A 21,095-nucleotide genomic window follows, 5' to 3' on the forward strand; every position below is an offset into this window, starting at 1 on the left:
CCTCTGATTTCCCCTGCCTTCACAGCACAAGCATGCAAAGAAGTAAGATGACATTTGGCTTCTTGCAGAGAGCAGCAGATATTTAGCGAGATTAAACGACAGCCTCGTCTCCCTTCTCGCGCAGAGAAACCATCTCCGACCTGTCTGTGCTGGAATGATGCTGCTCGAGCGCCTCTCTGTGGCTCTGAGCTCCTCTTCCTCCCTTACAGCCTTCTCCAGCCACCAACTGATCTTTTAACTGCCTTTTACTTTTTTAAAATACAGAGCCAAATTGCTGCTATTATACCGTGAGCACCTCTGAGTTCACTAAACTTGGCACTGAGCTAGGAGCTGGCCCAGACAGAATTCACAATTTCATCTTTTTGATGGTGAGATACACACGTATCATGCTACTCAAGGCCTTTCTGTAGTTTCCAGCAGCAGAACAGCTGAAATTGGAGCAGACCCACAGCTGCCCAGGGCTCACAGAGTGACCAGGAATGGTGGCTGCCAAGGGCATTATTGTGTTTGAAGGAGGTGCCTGTGCTTGTCTCCAGAACGTCCTGTGGAGCTCAGCACAGAGCTCCATCACTAACACACACATGTCAACACACTGAGCATGCCAATTTTTCTGTATCCCTCGAAGAAGCAGGAAACAAATGGTCCCCTGCTGAAATCATGACTTAAAACAAAGGCTCTTCATCAGCCTCCTGCAGCTGCTTGTTGTTTTCCCTTCTCTGTGGAGCCTGCCAGCTCCTAGTTATCTTGGCCAAGTACATGATTAGAATCTTAGAGCAAATTCTAACTGCAAACAAACAAGTACATCTTGAGAGGAATACACACAAACTGGTGGATGCACAGTACATCTAACTGCCCAGCAGATCCTGTCCTGCCTCTTCTGATGCCAGGCAAGCCCTGCTCCTCTTCTGGATGAAAAGCAGATGGGGCAGGATTAATAGCACAGATCCCCAGGCCCTTTATATTTGCACAAATAGCAAGAACTAGACCCAGTGCTGCTCAAGGGGCCACATATTTGTTGTGCTGGCTTTCTGCAGCATGGGAAGCAATGTAGGAACAGGAATTCCTGCCCTGAGTAATCCCCAATGCCTGGCTATGGCAGAAGGTCTATTGTTTCTGAAAGCTCCATAGAAACAAGATAATTAAGCTCTATGGCCACCACAGCAAGAACAGAAGGAAGGATCAAGGGGTGCTCCTTGTTCACTCAGTGCTGACCCAGGTGGCTGGGCTTAAACAGGCACTGAGGGTGGTGTGGGCTCACCCTCCCAGCTCTGCACTGAGGCAGATGGCAAGAGCTCACCCAGCCCAGCCCCAATATCCGTAACAATCAGATGAGCTGTGAAGCTGGAATCTGTGGCAGATGGAAAATGACAGCACAAAAGCTTTTACTACAGGCCTCAGAGCCTTCACAAAGGTAGCAGAGAGGAAGGTTTAATTCAAATAGCTTGTCCTTCTCCAGAGCAAAGCCAGGCTGTGAAATAAATGGAATGCTTCTCCCTTTTCCTGCCTCCCCAACAGCTTGGCTGACTTCATTTCCAGAGGATGAGCTGAAACATCTCATCAAAACTCAGCCCAAACAAGACAACTTGCTATGAAAAACTGAAATGGGACCTTGGCATGAGAGCATCTACACAGCACAGTCTGTGCTGAATCCCTGGCACCCTGCATTGGTGCTCTCCTGAACCTTTGTGGGAGGCTATAGAGGAGGCACCAGGGGATTAAAAAAAATGTCCCCCATGCACACAGACTGGAGTTGTTCCTGGGAGATTTGTCAGATTACTTGTGGGTTAGGCAGTCATCCAGTAGTATGATCAGTTGTAAAAAGACTGAAGCTTTTTCATGGGCCTCCCAGGCTGCAATTCCTAAGCAGTCTTATCCCAAAAGTGCCTGCTTTGAAGTCAAGAGAAACAACTGCAGAACATCCTCTGTCAGGGCTGTCACACTCTGCAGTGTCACTGCTGCTTAGCACTGCCATGCTTCGAGGGAAGACACCTCCACAGCCAATTTGCTGCCTCCTTTGAAAGGACAAGGTTTCTGGTTAAGCACAAGGATGCTGATGGCTGTCCATGTGGGTAGGAGCAGAAAATGACACCCACTGGTGAGCTCCAGCAACACAAGGACAGAAAATCAGAGTCTGACAAAATGCCAATGCTGTGAAGAGCAAGAGACTTTTAATGGAGGAAAGGCTTTATTAAGGTGCACCCTATTATTGTGACATACCAGATTGCTCCTGATGCTCCAGATCTCTGGGAGAGAGATGATCACAATAGTGTCTATGAAAATGTCAGTGCTGGATCATGGGCCTGGCCCTCAGGATCCAAGGCTGGCTACTGCTTCTTCTCTCCCTTCATTTTCTCTCTCTCCTTGTCCATGGCAGCTGCCCGTTCCTGCAGACAATCCCAGTACTTCTGCTTCTCCATTTCCAGCAGTACCTCCTGCCTGAAAAGGTAGAGAAAGGGTGGTTGAAACAAAAACAGTCCCTGACATTCCCCCAGTGCTCAGACAACATCCCCAAGGGCCCCTGGGGCTCACTACTGGTTAAGCAGCTCTACTCCCTGTGTCCAAAAATCTCAGTGGTTCCCTCATGCCAATCAATAGTCAAGTTCTCCTGACAGCAAGGAGCTCTGAATTTGTGTTATCTCCAGATCTCTGTAGACAGAGGTCCCACTGCAGCTGTATTTGCACAAATCTTGGTTTCAGCTCTCAGATCCCAGGGAGCAAGATATCCCTGGAGGTGGTGACTCCCCAGTTCTGTGGTATGAGGCAGATAAGAGTCTCCTCTCCAGCATTTGGAGAAGGAGGGACACCACTTCTGGCTGGTGACATAGGATGGAACTTTTCTGCACTTAACTAGCCAGACAACTCCACAGGATTCACCCTGGACACAAGGAATTAGGGAAGGCTACCAGGTAATAAATATGTGCCATAAGGTCGCACCAGCACTCACCTGTTTCGTTTCGAATTAAGAAATTAATGCATAGTAAAAAGATACAAAAGACTGACACGGATCTAGTTCCAGGTTCCCAGCAGAATTCGAGGCCAAGGAGCCCAAAAAGAGATGTTACAGTGCCATCTAATGACGGCAGCGGCGAGATGCTCCAGCCCCGAGGCTGCGGGGACCTGCTCCAACCGAGGAACCCCCAACACAAACCACTGAAACACCACACGGAGCCGGGAATGCGGGGGTGAGAGAGGCACAGAGACCCCAGCTCTGCCTGGATGTGGGGTCTAAAGGAGCATGCAAACATGTGAGGATCATACCCCCTAAAAAGCTCGCACAAACTGTACTGCACAAAATCACATCAGAACTTGCATCCTGACTTACAGCTGAAGCTGTTCTAGGGAAGACAGAGGGGAGAGGAGGAAGGGCTCTGGGTGGCTGTCAGGAACCCAGCTGCCTGAACACCAACCTTTCTCAGACACAAATCTCTCACAGCACACAGAACAAGCCAGAAGCTCCAGGGTAAGCCCTTCCATGAACTCACCATCACTACAGCTGACAATAATGCAGGTAAGGTGCACTTACCTCTCGGGCAGAAAGCGAAACCTATCGCATAAATAAATGTTACATCTCTCAGTCCACTGCAGCTCCTGCATGGGTTTGAAATGCAAATCTGGTTTCTTTGGGATAGCCTCCTTCAGTGGGTAGGAGTTGAAGTCGTAAACGAAGATGGTGCTGTGAGTGGCTTTGCTCTGGAAAAATTCATCTACATGCTGGTGCTCATCTCCTAGACAGAGACAAGAACAGTGAACTACTGTTCAGGAATCACCCAACAGGAACAAACAAGGAGCAGTGCACAGCTGAAAGCACCCAGTGACGGTGTACCTATGCCCACCCACCTCGGAGCAGCAAGCAGTTGTTGGCACTATCCACTGTGAACACTGGCTGCCAGGCAGGGGCCACAGCATGAGAAGGTGGGGTGCAGAAGCAGTAAACAGTCTGGGATGTGTCAGTGTTCATCAGGGACACTGTGCCATCCCAGCAGAAGATCAGGACCTGAAGCAGCAACATTGACAAGTAGGTGAAAAACAAGTGGAAAACACTTTCAGTAAAGGACTTGAGGGGATATCCAGGACTCCACATCCCCAAAAATGACAGAGATGAAGAACAGCCCTTGCAGAGAACTTGGACCAAAACTGCTGGAGGTTTGGATTGGAAAAGGACAACAGAGCACATTAGAAATGAGGTAGATCCAGCCTTCTGTGGTGAGTGGCTATTAGTCCTTTCCTCCCCATGCCTGCAACCTTTCTGAGGCCACTTGTCAGGTTGTGTTTGTACCTTTCTCCCCAGGATGCCCCCTCATATTTGACCCTGATGCCTGAAGCTTCATGGCTGAACCCTCCCACTTTCACCTGTCTGTGTGCACCTCAGTGGCTAGTTAGAGGGCACAGGTGCCAGGGGATACTGGGTAAGATCATGAAAGAGAAATCCTTTGAGCATTACCAGCTACACACACACCTGGAGCTGGTGCGGGAAGTTTTCACACCAAAAATATTTGGAAGCTGGAAAGGATGTGAGGATCTGATTGCCCTGCTCGTTATCTTCTCAGCACCCAGTTACTGCCCTTGCTGGAAACAAGGTCCCAGCACAGATGGACATGAGCTCCCACCCAGGTTAAGAGAGCTGGCAGCAATACTCACTGCACTGGGGAAGGCCAGGACAGGCATCACTGCACTGACTGTAAGATTTGGATTTTCAGGCCTGTGAAAGAGACAGAGGTTTATGCTGCTGTTGCATGTACCTGGCACATGATAATGACATTGGCTTTGTGTCACACTGGCTGGCAAATAATCCCAGACAAGCCCCTTCCTTATCGAGACAAAGCCCATCTCCTCCTGGGCAGGAACCCCTGGAGCCCATCCCTGTGCAAACCTGCCTGGGAACTGCACTGGAGATACAAATCCCTGCCTGCCAGGGAGGCAGGAACCCAGAGTCTTCAGAGCAGGGGATAAATGAACACAAAAAAATGATAGAAAGATGCCAATAAATGTTTATTCTGACTTCTAGGGGGATAGTATTCTGCTAAGGGCAGAAGAGGGAAGAAAAAATTCCCCTGAGTATCCAGCAGAGACACAAAAGTTCAGCATCAGCCCTGGAGCTGTGCTAGAAGTATTTGTGTTCTGGAGCACAGAAGAAGCCAGAAACACCCCTAATTCTGGCAAACCATTGAATTTTAGCACTGATAAAACCACACTTGCTGCTGACAGCAGCATGGCAGAGCCATCTGGGTGAAAACAGCAGGAAGTTCTCTACTCCACAGAAATCTGAGGCTCTCTCTTAGACAGGATCACTATAACCACGAGTCTGGCTCACCTGTCTGCCAGGAGTGTGATGCTGGACTTGCCAGCCTTGGGTGCTCTCACCAAATAGAAAGAGCTGTCTGTACACAGCACTAGGAGCTGTACGATGGCACAGACAGGGTCTGCACCACAATAGACAGGATCTGCACCACGTGTCTCATCATTGACAGCTGAAGAACCATACAGAAAGTGGATGCTACGGATGAAGCGTTCCTCTAGAATGGCAGTCACAGACAGTGGGTATCCTGGGGAAGGGAGGGAGAGAAAAGAAACTGGTCATTTCTCCAAGCAAAGCTTAGTTTGGAGTGTGGGAGGGAGAATAAGCAGATGGCAGAAGAAGATTCTTGTGCCAGGAGAGTCCCTGCATCACGGCAGGGTGACACTAGAACTGATGGCAGCCTGAATGTGGCACCACAACAGTCTCAGAAGTGACCTTAGAGTGCAGTGGCAAAGCAGGGACTGGCACTGTCTCACAGCCACGGGCAGGACTGATCAGTCCTTGCTGCAGCAGCTCCAGCCCCTGCATTGCCCTGCATGGGCATGGTTCTGCAGAGGCCAGGGCAGTCATGCTGGCCAAGTACCCAATAGATGACTGAATCCAAACTGTTTTCAGATTTCCTTGTAAATTCACCACCAGCCTTTTATTCACACTAAGTCTGAGCTTCAGACTCCTAGGCAAAGGTGCAATTTACCCACAGTGATCCCAATACAGACTCCCAAAGGGCAGGCTCACCTAGGTGCTTATCCCAAATAGTTATTGTTGCATCTTCACCTGCCAGTGCCAGGTACCTGGAGCAGGAACTGACAGCTGAGCATGCAATTGGAGCTGCACATGGCCACACAAGATCAGGCTTCAGATCAGAGCCTAAACAGAATGGCATGAAGAGAGACAACTGTAAGAAGGTGCAGAACATTCTCTCACACAGTACTAGCATTTATTTTCCCCATCAAACATGCACCACCATTCTGCTGCTTCCTGCCAGAGTGGCTTCACTGAAAACACTGCCAGTCTGTGCAGCACAGAGCCCCACAACCCAAGTGCCAGCCTCACCCATGAGATATGAGTCAGCTTTCTGCCAATTCCTCATTCCCCTGAATCATGGAGACCTGGCAGAGTGAGAGCCCCTGGCCACAGAACACTCCCACTCCCCACAGAGTGCTCTGCTAGAGAAAGCAAAACTTCCTTACCTGCTTTGTCCTTGAGGGAAGGGTTGAGTAAGTACAAGCAGAAATTGTGGTTTCCATACCAATGCACTCCAATGCCAACTGGAATATCTGGTACAGAGAAGGGGATGGCAAAAAGAGAAGAAGACTGGGGACAAAGAAAGGAACAATCCAGGACACCAAAACACCATTAGAAAGCTTTCATTAGAGCTTTCATGGTACTCCTAATAGAAATTCTGCTCACACAGAAACTAAACCAGAACAACCTCTCCTTTTTGTTTGTTTTGTTGGTTTTTTTTTTTTAATCTTGACTATATGCCTCCTTTTTAATTTTTGGGGGGGGTTGTTTTTATTTGTTTGTTTTTTGGTTTTTTTTTTTTTTCAGGGGGAAGATTGTGGAATTCTTATAAAATATGAAGATAAGTTTTTTTTACTCCGAGCCAGTAACTGATTTATAAGTCTTAGGGCTGACAGTTTTACCCAGACTTACACCCTTGGAGATGGAACTTAGAGTGGATGCAAGCCAGACCCACTGAGCTCTCAGTAGAGCTCAATGTCATCCAATCAATGACTGTGCTTCACAGATTAACAGCTTTTTGTCCATTTGGATTACCTGGCTCTACTTCCATTTCTGGTGCCATCAGGATCCGGCTAGGAAGGAGGAAATGAAAGGTAGCATATCTGAAAAAGGGAAGAAATATATGTAAAAGAAAGTAGCTTTGATAAGTAGGCAGCAGGATAACAAGACCTGGAATGGCTCCAGCTCCCTGCCCTGAAGCCTTGGGAGGAAGGAAGCAAAGCTGAGAGAGAGGCTTCCATCTACACAGTGCCCTGTGTGGGTGACTCATGGCTGAATCCTGGCTGGTGCTGCCACTCACCTGGGCATCTCCTCCTTGGTCACTCCCTCAGCCTCCAGATACTCCTGGTAGGTGCTACAGAAGATTGCATCCTGCAGCTCCCACTGGGAATCCTTGATTAGGTGGTTGTACCCCAAGCCAAACGTGCTGCCATCACCCACTTCCTTCAAGGCATCCAAAGGGCCCTTAAAACTGGTGCCTGGGTCGGGAACACAAAGGGAAAAGGCACAGCCCTGGAGAAGCAGAAACCATGAAGCAAACATCATGGAGGCATTTGGGGGTGGCATAGTCTTGAGACAGAAAACACTTTCTCTTGTGTGGGGCTTTCCATATCACAAGTTCATTTTCCAGTATTTGAATGCAGGGATTAGGGCAAGGACCCCACTCACATTGCCTTTCTGTGGCATTTTCCAATATAAAGCCTGTCCCCTCCTCATCCTTGGCATTTCTCTATAATTCCAGAATTTCTCTGTGATTCCAGGGCTCAGGAGTGCTGCTAAATCTAGGAAGGAGCCTCCTCCCTCTCACACCCACTCTGAGACACTCCAAAGCACTTTGTGCTGGCCAAGGTGATGTGTTTGATGATCTGGGAGGAAGCAACTCCCACTACAGGATTACATGTAACTAGATAGGTCAGGAAAGGACCGCGGATTGTGTTACTGAGACTTTCTGACCTGATCTGTGTTTATAGGGGCCCTGCTGCCTTTGCACCTGAACCAGGCTGCACATACAGACCCAGTCCTGACCTGTAATGGGTTTGGGTGGCCTCACTGTCAGCAGCAGCTCTGGGGGATCCAGCTTTATATCCAATCTAGCTTGGATTGCAGGCACAGGAAGCTCCTGCAACAGAAAAGTGCCCACCTGAGAACTGTGGTGTGTGAAAATGAGTTTTCACCTGTTCATGGGAATCAAGTGCCACCCAAAGAATTTAGGAAAAACTCCTTTGTGTAGGCAAAGGATGGCTGGCACTGTCTGGGAGATACTGGGTTTGGGCTCATTCTTCAGGCCAAAACACAGAAGCTTCAGGGCATCACTACTTTCCCAACTACATTACAAGGATGTCCTGCCCACACTCCTGTCTTTGTGCCATCTCTCAATTATTCCTGTTGCAGCACAGGCCTGTGTGAGTCACAGCAATGAAGTAAAGGGAAAAAATTTTTAAAAAGAAGCAAGACTAAAGGTTGAAGGGTGTCTCCTGAAAGTGAGAACCAGATTTTACTTCACAGAGCCAAGGACTGGAGGAGGGCTGGGGCTCCTCCTCATGTATATATACAGGCTGGGAACAGAAAATTGTAACAGGGGGCCAACACCAGTGTGTGCCCACCACCATAACCCCACACACATTGACATTGGGCTAAACAGAAAAGGTCTGGCTTAATAATCAGCCAGTCTGAGCGGGAAGGGGCAGGAATTTGGATAGTTTGCATAGAATCGGCAAAGAGAGAATGCTTGTTTGGTTTTGGCTTCACTAAGTTAAGCAGGGTGTTTGCCCCGAGGACAAGGCTGAGTTCCCTCTTAAATGTCCAGGAAGGTCTTTGCTGAAGGAAGAGGAAAGAGTTGGGAGCTGCTATGACAGAGGGTTAGTTCAGGGTGCTGGGAAGTAGTGTCTGTGTGCTACAAGGGGAGGGTTAAGCACTGACTCAGCACTTTGAATTCCCCATGGCAGCTCAGGACAGCCCCTGAGGCCAGTGACCATTTCTGCAGAGCTGTCCCATGCAGCTCCTCAGTTTTCTGCCAAAGAACAGAGCTGACTGTGGTTAGTGCACACTGCAGAGACTCTGCCCTGCTCGGGTGGGTGAGGCTGTGACTCCACCAGGCTCTCTTTGTATGGAATCTAAACACAAACCCTGCTTCAGACTCCCAAACAGAGGCATCCTGCCCGGTTCCCACTCCTCCTTCCCCCAGTAACACCAGGGAGAAGCCCTGTGGGAATGCCCTGGGCCCCCTCGGATGGAGCAATGCTGCTGAGAAACGAGCTGCCAGTTTCAGGGAGGGGCAGCAGGAACACGAGTCCTGGGACCAGGGAAATCTCTTTGGAAAGCCTGTCTTGGGAGAGTAAACACATCCCAATGGCACAAAGGCTTATGAAATGTGGGATGGGCAGCTGCAGCAGCTGCAGACACACAGACACACACGCCATCCATCCCCTTGGGCGGCACGAGGGTTCAGGCTGGGTCAGGCTGTCACTGTCTGTACCAGCAAGGCTTGGGGAAGAGCTGTGGGCAAAAAAATCTTTAAAAAAAAACAGCACAGAGGGAGATGGAACTGTTTTGTACCACAGGTGAGGAGCTCGACCTCCTCTCACTGCCAGCCAGCTCCTCTGCAGCTCTTGAGTTCTCTTCCATCTCTGTCAGCCAGGAGTCCTTAGGCAATTGGTAGATCTCCAGCCAAGCTTCTGTGCTGTCTGCATTGAGAAACCATGTTAAGCAATTGGAAATGAGGAGAAAAGGTCTTCCAGGCAGGCAGCCTCTGTTATCTTTTATCCTTTATAAAAAGATTTGTGTATTTTTCTGAAATATAAAATCTCTGTGAACTGCATGCAGCCCAACTCTCCTCTCACTTAAGGCTTGACATGCTTGATGGAGACTGACAGCTCAGCCTGCAGCTCAATCCTCAAGCTCCCACACCCACCAAAGAAATTCCATTAAGCTACTCAGTGAAGAACCTGACTTGCAGCCTCTGAGTAATAGAGTAGAAAGTAGAAAGTGAGGCATGGTCTCACATTAGCTCTCTGCTACATGTCTCATTCTCAGCATGTGTCCAGGCAGATCCCACCAAACGCAGGTGCAGAAAACCTGCCTGCCATGGATTCAGCTGCCATGAAACAGAAGAATATGATAACAAGGATTTCTTGTGGTGTTTCTAGAGGCTCTCTATGCTCTCTGGCCTATATCTGCAGAGAAAATTCTTCAGGTCTACATCTTTCCAGTGAGCCATAGCAAAGTAGAGGAAGAACTGACTTTGGTACTTCTGGAGAGAGGGAAAGCTGCTTTCACTGGGAGCTGGGGAATGTTTTGCAGAGATAATCAAAACTCCACAACTTTTGTGAAAGTTGTAAAGCCGGTATGTTTATTACAGCACTGGACGCATGGGGGAATCGTTCCCCTAAAATGACATGCATCCTTCTGGGAACTTCAGGTCCCTTTTTATCCCCCTCTCAAATACATATGCATACAATTTCACAATAGGTTCATACATGTTCATTTTTATGAATTTTGCGTGACATTTGCCGCTAGTTCTAGAAAGAATTCCTGGGTCAGGTTAACCTGCTCTCACAGCAGTCTCTGTCTCTCTCTACCACCTTCTGTCTCCCTCACCTTATCTCTGTCCTTCACTGAAGCAGTTTCTCTGAGCCTAGGTTCTGCAGTCAGGCTAAATAGCTATGTTTTCTAACCACAGACTCAACTCAAAAATGTACATTTCACCTACATCAAAATGGATTTCTACCCTGGAAAATTTCCACTTTGCCTCAGGACTGCAGTGACCAGCTCCAGACAGCTCAATTTTGGGATCAGTCTTGGTGCACACCGAGTGCTTTGGAAAGGACAGGGAGTGTCAGGAGCTGCTCCTTAAGCCAGAGGGGGAACTGGGAGGATTAAAACAGGATCCCTGGCTACTCAGACCACTTGCAGCATTCTAAAAACATTGCTGCTGCCCCTGTGCTAGAACAGAGGATTCTCCAAACACAGCATGTTGCTGCACTTGCCTTGCAGCAGGATTCCTGCATAATCACCTCCTCGGGACAGCACCACCTCCACACAAAGGCTTCGCTGGCTGATGTCCTCCTGCCAAGGAAAAACAGGCTGATCAAAGCCAGGCCACTGATTCAGAGAGCTCTCACACCATTCTCAACAGGCTAAAGGCCAGCTAGACTGCTGGAAGAACAAAAGTAAATATTGGGCAGCAGTCTTGGAGCACTACTACCTGTGAATAAATTTCTGAGGGCAACTGGTACTCCTCATGATTGATTACTTCCCAGCCTGTGCACGGAATTAGCTCAGCACTTACCACTTCATTCAGGGCTTTAATGAGCAGGAAGCTTTCCCTGTGAAAGCAGAAGAGCCAGGCAAGCCCTGAAACAGAAATACAGGAGCAGCAGGAGGAGGGAGAGGAAAGTGAATGAACATTAGCCATGCTCTTCTGAGATGGCTGTTACAACATGTACAGGGCAGTGAGCAGGATTACATTCCTCCCTGGGCCCAAGGAAAAGCATCCCACTGTTTCCAACACTAAACTTTTTGCTGGCTTCCTTGTGCAAGCACCAGTAAAGCTTTGGTTGTGCACAGAGATGGAGAAGCCAGTCTGAAAAGTGTCTCCACCAGAAGTGACAACTTTCAGATTCACCAACAAACTCGTACAGCTGCAGGGGCAGCTCACAGGCAGGGGGTCTTCCTGCCCAGCCCAAGATGTTCCTAAACCTCACTGTGCTTCCCCCTCAGCTCTGCAGCTGCCCCTGCTGTGCCCCAAAGCTCACCAGACCCACAGCCTTGCTAATCACAAGGCCCCAGGGCCACTCTGCCACCCTGCAATCTGCTGGCTGTCCAACGCCCTCTCTGCAGGGCTTTCTAGGAACATTCTCAGCCTCCCTGATGCTGCTCCTGCTCTGTGGCAGCTCAGCCCCAGAGCACAGCTCATCCCCAGCCAGGGCAGGGACACCCAGGGCACACTGACCCATTTCATCCACAGCAAGCAGGACGTGGCACTCGTTGCCCAGGGCCGAGGCATGGAGGGCACAGATCTCTTTTTGGGCTGCATCCCAAGCACAGACATCCTTCAAGTCACACCTGCTGAAGGCAGCCAGACCCACAGACAGACCCACAAAGATGTATTTTCCGGACACTGCAAGGCAATTGGCTCTTTCAGTTACCTAGCAAAAAAAGGGAAAGGATGAGTGTATCCAACTGCATTCTCATCAGCCATGCTAATTATGTATTCCTGGCCTTTTCACCAGAAAATGCTGATTTATTCCACAAGGGAAGTATAATAAATGATAAATTTTGACACATTCTTCCCCCACAAGAGCAGGGGAGGATCTCTTATCTCTGTCACAGAGATTGGTCTGTGTTAGGAATGAGAAAGTTTTCCCCCATCTTTCCCCTTCCCACAAACAGAAGGGGCTTTAAAGGCCGAGAACTCAGGAGCATTGAGCCCTTCTTTTGTCACAGACATCTTTTATGAAAAATCTTTTCCTTAGGATTTTTCCTCCTGAGAAGCCTCAGGAACAAAATGTAAACAATTATTATCTGCTGCTGTGGAATGCAACAGGTGGATCTGTGATTGGTCTCATGTGGTTGTTTCTATTTAATTGCCAATCACAATGAGCTGGCTCAGACAGAGTGTCCGAACCACAAACCTTTGTTATCATTCCTTCTTATTCTATTCTTAGCTAGCCTTCTGATGAAATCCTTTCTTCTATTCTTTTAGTATAGTTTTAATATAATATATATCATAAAATAATAAATCAAGACTTCTGAAACATGGAGTCAGATCTTCATCCCTTCCCTCATCCTCAGACCCCTGTGACACTGTCACACCTCCATTCCAGTGCAGAGCAGGGATGGGATGCTGAACTCCCCCAGGCAATCACAGGCACCAGAGTGTCCCCCTGGACACCCCCACATGCTCATGGGGAAGGCAGCACCTTCATTCTGCCCCCATTCAGCAGAGCTCTCAGAGCTGAGCTTGCCCACTTGTGTGCCACTGAGTAATCACCTTCTCCCCGGCAAACAAGGGCGGAGCCAGCCCGGGAAGCAGAAGGTGAATTTAGTGTTTAATACCTAGAGAGGTGTGATGATTGGGTGGGAAGCAGAACCTGCCAGACAAGCTGGGAAGCTGCAGGCTTTTAAACAGAGCCAGTGAGATGGTGGCTCATTCTGGGGAAGGTCATGAGCAGAAGAATGACAGGATCTGCTGTGGTGGTTGATGCTGGCTCTGTACCTGGAATTCAGCTGTAGGAAAGCATTTTGTGGGCTGCACTTTTCGTTTCTGTGCTTCTCGGAGCATCTCCCTTTCTTCAATGATTTCCACAGCACTCTCAAAAACCTGCATCACCAGTTTGTGGATCATCCTGAAGGGCTGTGGCAGCACATCGTGCTTTCGATCGGGATCCAGCAGGAAGAAATTTTCCTCCTCTTCCTTCGGCCAGTCCTTTGCAGATGGCGGGGGAATCTCCAGGGGATGCTGCCGGCTATTCACTGCCATGGTTCTCCCTCTGCAGATGCAAAACGCACCACGGATGCAGGAACCACCCTGGATGCAGAAGAACAAAGACTCCTTCAATACTTTCCTGCATGAGGTAATGGGGGAAACCTTGATTAATGATGTCTAAGGGGGTTTCCTTTCAATACTGATGGCCAGAGCAACCCTGCTCTGCATAGCTCAATTCTCCTTGCATCGCCTTTGTTTCCCGGGGGCTTTGTCCTGCTCTGGGCATCTCAGCCACACTGGGATTTGCAGGCTGCCCACAGTTAAAGAGAGCCCAAAAGCTTTGTCACAAGCACGTATAAGAATTATGGCAAAGCATTCAAAAATATCAAAAAATATTCTCTTCTTCTCCATTAATTACCCAGGACTTATTCGGTCTGGGTAAAATCCCAACGATTAACTCTGAGAGCAGCTGCTCTCACTGGGAGTTTTATACACTTCATTTCCAAGACACCGGGTGCTTTCGAGATTCATCTCCGCGGCGGGGCCATACGCACACGGGCGCACCTGACCTCGGAGCGGGGCCGGGGCCAGAGGGGCACTGCCGAGGGCCGTGCAGGGGACCGTGGGGCAGTGCCGGGGGCCGTGGGGCAGTACCAGGCTCCTTCTGTTTCCCGGGAGAATCCGCCGCAGGTCAGCCGGCGGCTCCGAGGCGGGGGAAGCCTTTAGCGGTGACACCGCCGCTGCTCCGTTGTTGACGGTTGCCGTGGTAACGGCCCCTCGGTGCCGCAGCCCGGCCGGGATCGCGGCGCGCAGCGGAGCGTTCCGCGGCGGGGCGGGGCCCGGGCGAGGCGGGGCGGAGCGGCCGCGGCCCCCGCGCTGCTCCCGCCGTGCCGCCGAGCCATGGAGGGCTTCGTGGGCTTCACCAACCGCTCTCAGGGCCGCGACCAGATCTTCCGGTGAGTCTGGGGGCAGGCATGCTCCCCGGGAGCCCCGGCACCGAGCCAGGGCCCCTCAGCGGCCCCGCGGCCGTGCCCGTCCCGCCCGGCCCCTCGGGCAGCCCGGCCCCGCCGCGGGCCCCGGCACCTCCCGCCCTGCCCGGGAATGGTACCGAGCCTCCTTCGCCGTGCCCAGCCACACGACAGGAACAGTGGCCCTAAACTAAAACACAAGTTTCGTTTTTTTCCTCCTCCTCAGCGTGAGGAGGAACTTTTATACATTGCGGGTGGCGGAGCGCTGAGCGCCTGCCCCGGGAGAGCCTGGAGTGTCCCTGTCTGGGGACATCCCAAACCCATCTTGTCACTGTGTCACCCCTCCAGTGGATCCTGCCCTGACAGTGGGGTTGTACTGCGTGTTCTCCTTCCAACTGTGACAGTTCTGAGTCTGTGGAATAAACCTGTCCTGCTGCTGCCATCCTGTGATTGTCCGTGTCTCACCTGTGTCTCCCCCTCTCCTCGTTTTTTCCCTTCCAGAGCCACTCAGTACACATGCATGTTGCTTAGCTATTTAATAGAGAATAAAGCCGATAAAAAGAAGCTGGTAATGAAACTCAAGCAGTTGGAATCTAGCATGAGCTCTGGCCGGAAAAGTAAGTACCCGGTGTCTAGGGGGATAAGAATTTCTTCACTTGCTCCTTCCAGTAAAAACAGTGTTTCCTGTAGTTAACCTACCTTGAGCCACAAAACCTCTTTTAGTATATTTACAGAGCTGTCAATAGACCTTATCCCTGACATGGCTTGCCAGGCTAGGTAAGGCTAAATAGATTTTTTTTTTTTTTTTTACTTCCTCAGCCTCCTCTTCAGTTAGACAATTGGAATTACTGCTGGAAGGATGAGAGGAATAAGTTAACAGTCAGCTGTTGCTGTAGAGGCCAAACTGTCACCTCTGTTCAAGGACAGAGCAGGGTTGTGAGGCAAGGCTGGCTCACTGTGTGCTCATTAGTCCTTCCAGCTGATGGGTTGAGACAGCCCAGTGCTGAAAGATCATCATCCTACAAGATCACCTCTGAAGGACATCCTTCAATATGGCTTTTATATCCTACTTAACATATTAATCTCTTTAGCATTTCTACCCTACTAAATGACATACCCTTCCATGCTTACAGCCTGACCATTTGCATCACTCCCTTCTGTGTCACGGTTGCATCCACAATGACTACACTGTTACTATGTGTGTATCACTTGTTTTCAGCTTGATCTTGCACCCACTTGTCAATTGCTCAATCCTGGAACAACTGCAACACGAGACAAATATTCTAGTCTATCATATTGCCATAGATTTGTTTATTATTCCATTAGCTTTAGAGTTATGGTCATTTCCAGTGGGGAGGCCAGTTGGTTTATCAGCATAGCCATAATTCTTATGCTTCTGCTAAATAAATCACTAATAGACACCACGCCTGAATTCAGGGCTCTTGTAGTTCCACCAGGCTTGGGTGCTGTCAGCATCTGTCACTGTGATAAAGGCATCAGGGTGTAAAAAGTATTTTCAATAATTTTATATTAACATTCAGGGGCCAAAACCCAAACGGTGCAGAGGTGAAATCAGGTTTGCCATATGTTCTACCTTGAAATGGAATCCAGTGTTCCACACAGTTTACAAAGAGCTCCATGTGCCTCTGGCAGATTCATGGCTGAGGAGGGACTTTGGTCCCTGTGCTCAGCACGTGAATCACCAGCTTTCACAGGCACAGAGGCCACCTGTATCCCATGGCTGCAACAGGATTAATGCAGCAACATCTTCTGTCCACAAAGTGAGGTAAAATGCTGTGCAATGTCCAGCTGAAATTAGAGGCTCTGTTTGTGTTCTTTATTTGCTGGCACTGAGTCCTGCAGAGCCAAGGGTGATATTGGTCCAGAGGGGTGCAAGAATGGAATGGCAAGAGAGGCTGCAAGTCCTGGCTGTTGACCAGACAGTATGTATGTCCTGGGCTGGTGATGTTTACAGAGCACTGAGATGTTTACACCCTTTTCCTCACTAATTCTCCCAAGTGCTCAAGCACACACATGCCCAAAGCCCTCCAGGTTTTGTACAAACACACGCGGACCGTGACAGGCCGGGCCGTGCTAACCTGTGTGGGCTCTCTTGCAGTGTTCAGGCTGGGCAATGTGGTGCACGCCTTGGTGGCAGCCAGGAGAGCTGCAGAGCTGCCAGAGGTGGTGCCTCGCCTGTGCCTCACGGGCTCCCACCTCAGCCGGGCCCTGTACTTCGTGTGCGACGCCGCGCTCTGGCTCCGCAGCGTCGGCCTCCAGCCAAACCTCGACAAACCCAAGTGGCACACCTGGGCCACCAAGTGCTACTACTGCTCCCTGCTGATGAACCTGGCCAGGGACTGGTATGAGATCTCCTGGAGGCTGGAACAGGCTGCGCTGGAAGAAAAGGCAAAGGAGAATTGTGCCTGGCAGAGAGACGGCGAGGAGCTAAATGGCGTGAGGAGCGATGGTTTGCACAGTTTTCTCTGCCAGCTCTTTCAGATACTGAAAAGGAATCCTCCTTTGCTGCTGGACTTGGTGAAGAACCTCTGTGATCTCTCAGGCCCTTTGGATACTCTGGGAATCTACAAGACCAACCCAGGAGTGATTGGTTTCTGCGGCGTGCTCTCCTCCCTGGTGGGGATCCTCACGTTAGCAAGCCCACATCTGAAGCTGAAACAGTGACATAAAAGGAGCTGCATAGTATGAGGCTGCAGCTTTGATCCTCTGACAGATTTTTATCTTCATATAGCACTTTCAAATGAACATCTCTTAAAATAATCTCAAGATTAATTTTGTCCTCTGAAGAAGTGGATTCTGCCACCTTTCCTTCCCTGTGCCTTTGCAGATGAGTTTAGTGCCATGACACACTCACTGATGGGGTGGAGAGAGGAAAAGGCCAAGTAATATTTCACAAGCAGAAAGAGGACTTGGAACTTGGCTGCTAGATAAGAAAATATTCCTTTATTTTAATACAGGGTTGTGAAATAACTGCATAGGCGACTGTAATAGGTATATGATTCATGGCTACACTAATCATGTTTACACTGGAAAGTTTCAATTCACTAATCCAAGGTCCCTGCAGTCAGATTGTCTAGAGTGGGTTAGGAGCTGCAGTTAGAGCAGCCTGAAGTCAGGGATGAGTGTCCTGATGGGTTTGGGTTGGTGGATGCTGTGCCCTGCAGGCACTGAGCACACTGTGGTGGTACCTGGAAATGGTCTCTGTGGTGTGTGCCCTGCTGGTGCTGGAGCTGCAGTCTAGTGAGTGCCAACTCCTGTCCCGAAAATCTGCACTTTCTTTGTTCCCTTTGATACTGTGAGCCAGGGACTGTTGGCCAGTGACTCTGACTGCTCCAGCAGGCCACAGCTTTGGTGCAGGACAGCATATTAACTCCCAAACCCCTGTAATTGCAAGCACAATTATTTTCCATTAATGATATTGTGATAAGGAGCTTGTTTTTCTCTTTAAATTTACATGAAAAATTCCAGTGTAATAAGGAGTTTGGAACATGCAGTTAAGGAGAGAAGCCTGGCTCAGAGCTCGTTGAGTCACAAAAACTGCAAGGACATGTTTCTGGTTGTGTAAGCTCCAGGAGGGGAGAGAATGGAGTTTGTCATGATAACATCAGAATCCCTGTGGAAGAAAGCTTTTTACTGGATTTGGGCATTCATGGTTTAGACTTTTGTATCTGGTGCTCCCTCTCCTCCCTGCTCATGACCACATGATTGCTTCTGTGTTCCCTCGCTGGCTGAATGGGTTCAGCCATTTGAAAATGCCTCATTTTGTTGCCCTGCAACTGTGTTATTGTTTATCAGTGACCTCACTGGCAGGGATGGCTGGCAGTGTAACTGGGTTAAAAGAGAAATGCTGTGTCCAGCTCTCTAGCAGGGCATGCAGTGTTTGCTGCTCCTGACTTTGCAGGATACCAGTTTGACACCATCTGAGACAAATTGCACATTATACAGGAGATAAATGTAACATTTTTCTTCATCAGAGTTAGGCCTGTGTGTTCTGCTGCTTCCTGGTGTAAGAAGTCCTTGTTTAATCTGCCAAGGAGATGTGAACAGACTAACCTGGACCAAAGTTCTCTCTTATTATTTCTGATGCTATCCAAAACCAGAAAATTAAAAGGTGTGAATCTCCTTTATTAAAAGGCAAAGGATGTGGAATTAAGTAAGCAGATGAGGCAGTGCGCCAGTTTACCTGAAGTTGTGGTTGGGCTTGGAATTACTTCCAGTTTGAATATGAAGTGATAGCCTGCCAATGAAGTGTTTGAAAAGAAAGAGGTTGCTGGGCAGGATAATTAAGTGTGTTTGAAGGCCAGATGTGGCCTTCAGGAGCTCTTCAATATGGAAATAAGCAGCACTAAAAGTAAAAACTGGCAGTTCAGGCCAAAATGGAGCATTGTGTGTGGGATATATATTATAGGCTATATTCTAGGCTTCCTCTCCTTTATAACAATGGAATTTTTTTGTTTGTTTCTTTCTTTCTCCATTTGTGTTTCATCTCCTGGCAATGAGGAAGCCATCCCTACCTTAGTCAGAGTTGATCATTATCTCAGTGTGTAGCAACCCCTGGAAGAAAGGAAGAGGAGTCTTGATCATCTGACAGTGGAGGTTTGACCAGCTTTTGTCTACAGATTTCCATCTTATCGTTAAAAATGTGTTTTCAGTCTCACTCGGGGGAGCTCTGAGATGCAAAATACTTCACAAAATACTTTCACTGGTTTGCCAGCTGGTCTCTCTTTCTCTCTTACACTTTTCAGGGAAAGCCATTGATAAAACCCAATCTCCCTCCCTGTGCCTGCAGGCAAACACTGTGCTAAGCCCTGAGCCAGGCTTTGATGTTTCTCCCTTAGGGCCTGGTGTGGATTAGCTTGTGCAGCCTTATTGAGGGAAATGAGGGTGAGTTTTCAGCCTGTCTCAGCCCTGCCTGTCCCATTCTCCATGATGTAGGCTGGAACACACAGGAGTACCTCTCTTTACTAGATGTTAAGCACTAATATTTGCTTTCTGCTCCCTAGCTGGAGGCTGGTGATTTAAGGTACCTTAAAATAATGTGACTGAAGCTATAGGATTGTGATCATATGGAGAAAATCCTTTTAGTGCCTTTTTTGTATCTCTTTCTAATACAGCAGTTGGAGTAAGAACAAGATGTTTGAACATAAGCAATAAACTGTGATGAGTGTGACACTGTGTCTGTGTATCACTTGGAAGGTGGTGTAAAGAGGGAGAATTTCTCTCATCTCTGAATTTTATGAAGGGTGACACTTTTAAAGAGACATTGCCTGTGAGGGGGTTCTAGACCTTTCCTTTTGCAGTACCCAGTTGGCAGCTAGATTCTTCTAGCTAATTTAGAATCACAATTTCAGCTGCAAAAACATTAAGAGATATTTGAGTGATATCAGGTGAAAGTGCATCCTTAGATTGCCCTGAAACAAGGAGATGTTTTGGGAATTCCTTTGAGTACCAGCAGTGAGGGCTGGAGCCTTGTGGCCAGTGCAGGCACAGCTGGGTGAAAGGGACAGGGGCACCTGCATTTCAGTATCTTATAAACAGCTTTTCATTTGGATGGTTTAATGAGAAATGCCAGTTCAGGCAGGGAACAAAGGGTGACATCTCTGGCAGAGGTGGCCAGGGATGGAGCCCGGATAACCATTAAACTGAGCTCACTGTTAGCTCCTACTCCCTGCAGTGAGATTCTTGCAAACTTGGAAGCTCTCAAATGTCAGCTCCTGAGCAATGTATAAAGCATGGCATTCAGGAGTGCTTTAGCAAGAGTTTCCTTCTGGATTAATGGCCTCAGACACATTTTATAATGGGAACAGTAGGAGAGTGGTCATCTTCTCTTCTACTTACAGACAGGGCCTTCCTAACATTAACACTGTGCTGGGCATGGCATTTCAAGGAATATGTGAGCCATTGGGGATTCCCAGGTGAGCATCAAGAGCAGGCAAAGGTTAAAAACCAACATCTCCAAGGAGATACCAAATAAACCAGTTCTGTAGAGGAAGTGTCACTAGAGGAGGGTGTGAGTAGTCTTCCAAATGCCTAAAAGCTTTTCTGCCAAGAGCAAGGCAATGAATCAGTTTCCAAATCCAGGGGACAATACTTTTATATTGCCACAAATAATTAAATCATACCTTTTTTTGAACTGAAAGTAAAATAAAAAAATCTAAATAGCTTGCCTAGGAGGGCATCCTTAAAAAGAAACTGGGCAGACATCTGTCAGCAGTGGTTATGGGGTTGCTGATCCTGCATGGAAATGAATCAGATACTTCTCCAGCCCCTTCCCAGAGCAAAGGATGAAGGTGCCTTGCAGGGCTCATCCCCTCACTGTGGTACATTACTGAGTGTGGAGCAAACTGCAGAGACAGGGGTGTGAAGCTGCTTCCCTGCACCCTGTGGACCTGGGAGCTCTGAACAGGGAATGTTTCTGGTGCTGGAGTGGTGGGGCAGGGAGGCCGTGGAGCCTTTGCCCTGCAGAGCAGGGGCTGGCACAGCCTTTGACCCAGAGGAAGGGGAGGGGATGAGCACAGGCTTTAGTAGGGCAAAGGCTGTGCTGGCTCCTGACTCCAGCCAAGGCAGGGAGGAGGTTGCTGTGCCCTCTGCACTTTCAGCCATGCCAGCAGCGCTGGAAAAAGTCTGAGTGCCAAGAGAG

At 48.9% G+C, this 21,095-nt stretch overlaps 2 protein-coding genes across 5 annotated transcripts; one reads left to right on the top strand and one right to left on the bottom strand.

Annotated features, from left to right (window-relative positions):
* Positions 1-2,163: 2,163 nt before the first annotated feature.
* WDR93 (WD repeat domain 93) lies at positions 2,164-13,520 on the bottom strand. Of its 2 annotated transcripts, none has more exons than XM_064722212.1 (15): positions 13,257-13,520; positions 11,991-12,186; positions 11,328-11,392; positions 11,026-11,104; positions 9,596-9,723; positions 8,066-8,159; positions 7,341-7,518; positions 7,076-7,143; positions 6,487-6,573; positions 6,032-6,163; positions 5,312-5,543; positions 4,639-4,699; positions 3,838-3,994; positions 3,524-3,725; positions 2,164-2,436 (listed from the first exon to the last, which is right to left on the bottom strand). In XM_064722212.1, the coding sequence occupies exons 1-15, from the start codon at positions 13,518-13,520 to the stop codon at positions 2,325-2,327; spliced, it is 2,055 nt and encodes a 684-aa protein (XP_064578282.1). In that variant the 3' UTR covers positions 2,164-2,324. The 2 variants fall into 2 exon arrangements, with proteins under 2 accessions (XP_064578282.1, XP_064578283.1); XM_064722213.1 differs by lacking the exon at positions 13,257-13,520 and adding an exon at positions 12,854-12,913.
* PEX11A (peroxisomal biogenesis factor 11 alpha) lies at positions 13,475-19,625 on the top strand. 3 transcript variants are annotated; one of them, XM_064722214.1, is made up of 3 exons: positions 13,475-13,614; positions 14,936-15,051; positions 16,554-19,625. In XM_064722214.1, exons 1-3 carry the CDS (start codon positions 13,475-13,477, stop codon positions 17,117-17,119), a joined length of 822 nt encoding a protein of 273 aa, XP_064578284.1. In that variant the 3' UTR covers positions 17,120-19,625. The 3 variants fall into 3 exon arrangements, with proteins under 3 accessions (XP_064578284.1, XP_064578286.1, XP_064578285.1); XM_064722216.1 differs by having other exon boundaries at positions 13,593-13,614; positions 15,254-19,625; XM_064722215.1 differs by lacking the exon at positions 13,475-13,614 and adding an exon at positions 14,321-14,422.
* The last annotated feature ends 1,470 nt before the right edge of the window (positions 19,626-21,095 follow it).

The sequence above is a fragment of the Zonotrichia leucophrys genome, chromosome 10 (assembly GCF_028769735.1).
Source record: "Zonotrichia leucophrys gambelii isolate GWCS_2022_RI chromosome 10, RI_Zleu_2.0, whole genome shotgun sequence".
Classification (NCBI taxonomy): Eukaryota; Metazoa; Chordata; class Aves; order Passeriformes; family Passerellidae; genus Zonotrichia; species Zonotrichia leucophrys.

Coding starts and splice junctions, on each gene's coding strand:
- PEX11A (XM_064722214.1), top strand. CDS start 13,475: ATGGCGGGGGAATCTCCAGGGGATGCTGCCGGCTATTCACTGCCATGG. Junction 13,615..14,935: donor TCAATACTTTCCTGCATGAG/GTAATGGGGGAA, acceptor TTTCCCTTCCAG/AGCCACTCAGTACACATGCA. Junction 15,052..16,553: donor CATGAGCTCTGGCCGGAAAA/GTAAGTACCCGG, acceptor GCTCTCTTGCAG/TGTTCAGGCTGGGCAATGTG.
- WDR93 (XM_064722212.1), bottom strand. CDS start 13,520: ATGGCAGTGAATAGCCGGCAGCATCCCCTGGAGATTCCCCCGCCATCT. Junction 5,544..6,031: donor TATTTGGGATAAGCACCTAG/GTGAGCCTGCCC, acceptor TCCCTTCCCCAG/GATACCCACTGTCTGTGACT. Junction 4,700..5,311: donor ATCACACTCCTGGCAGACAG/GTGAGCCAGACT, acceptor TCTCTTTCACAG/GCCTGAAAATCCAAATCTTA.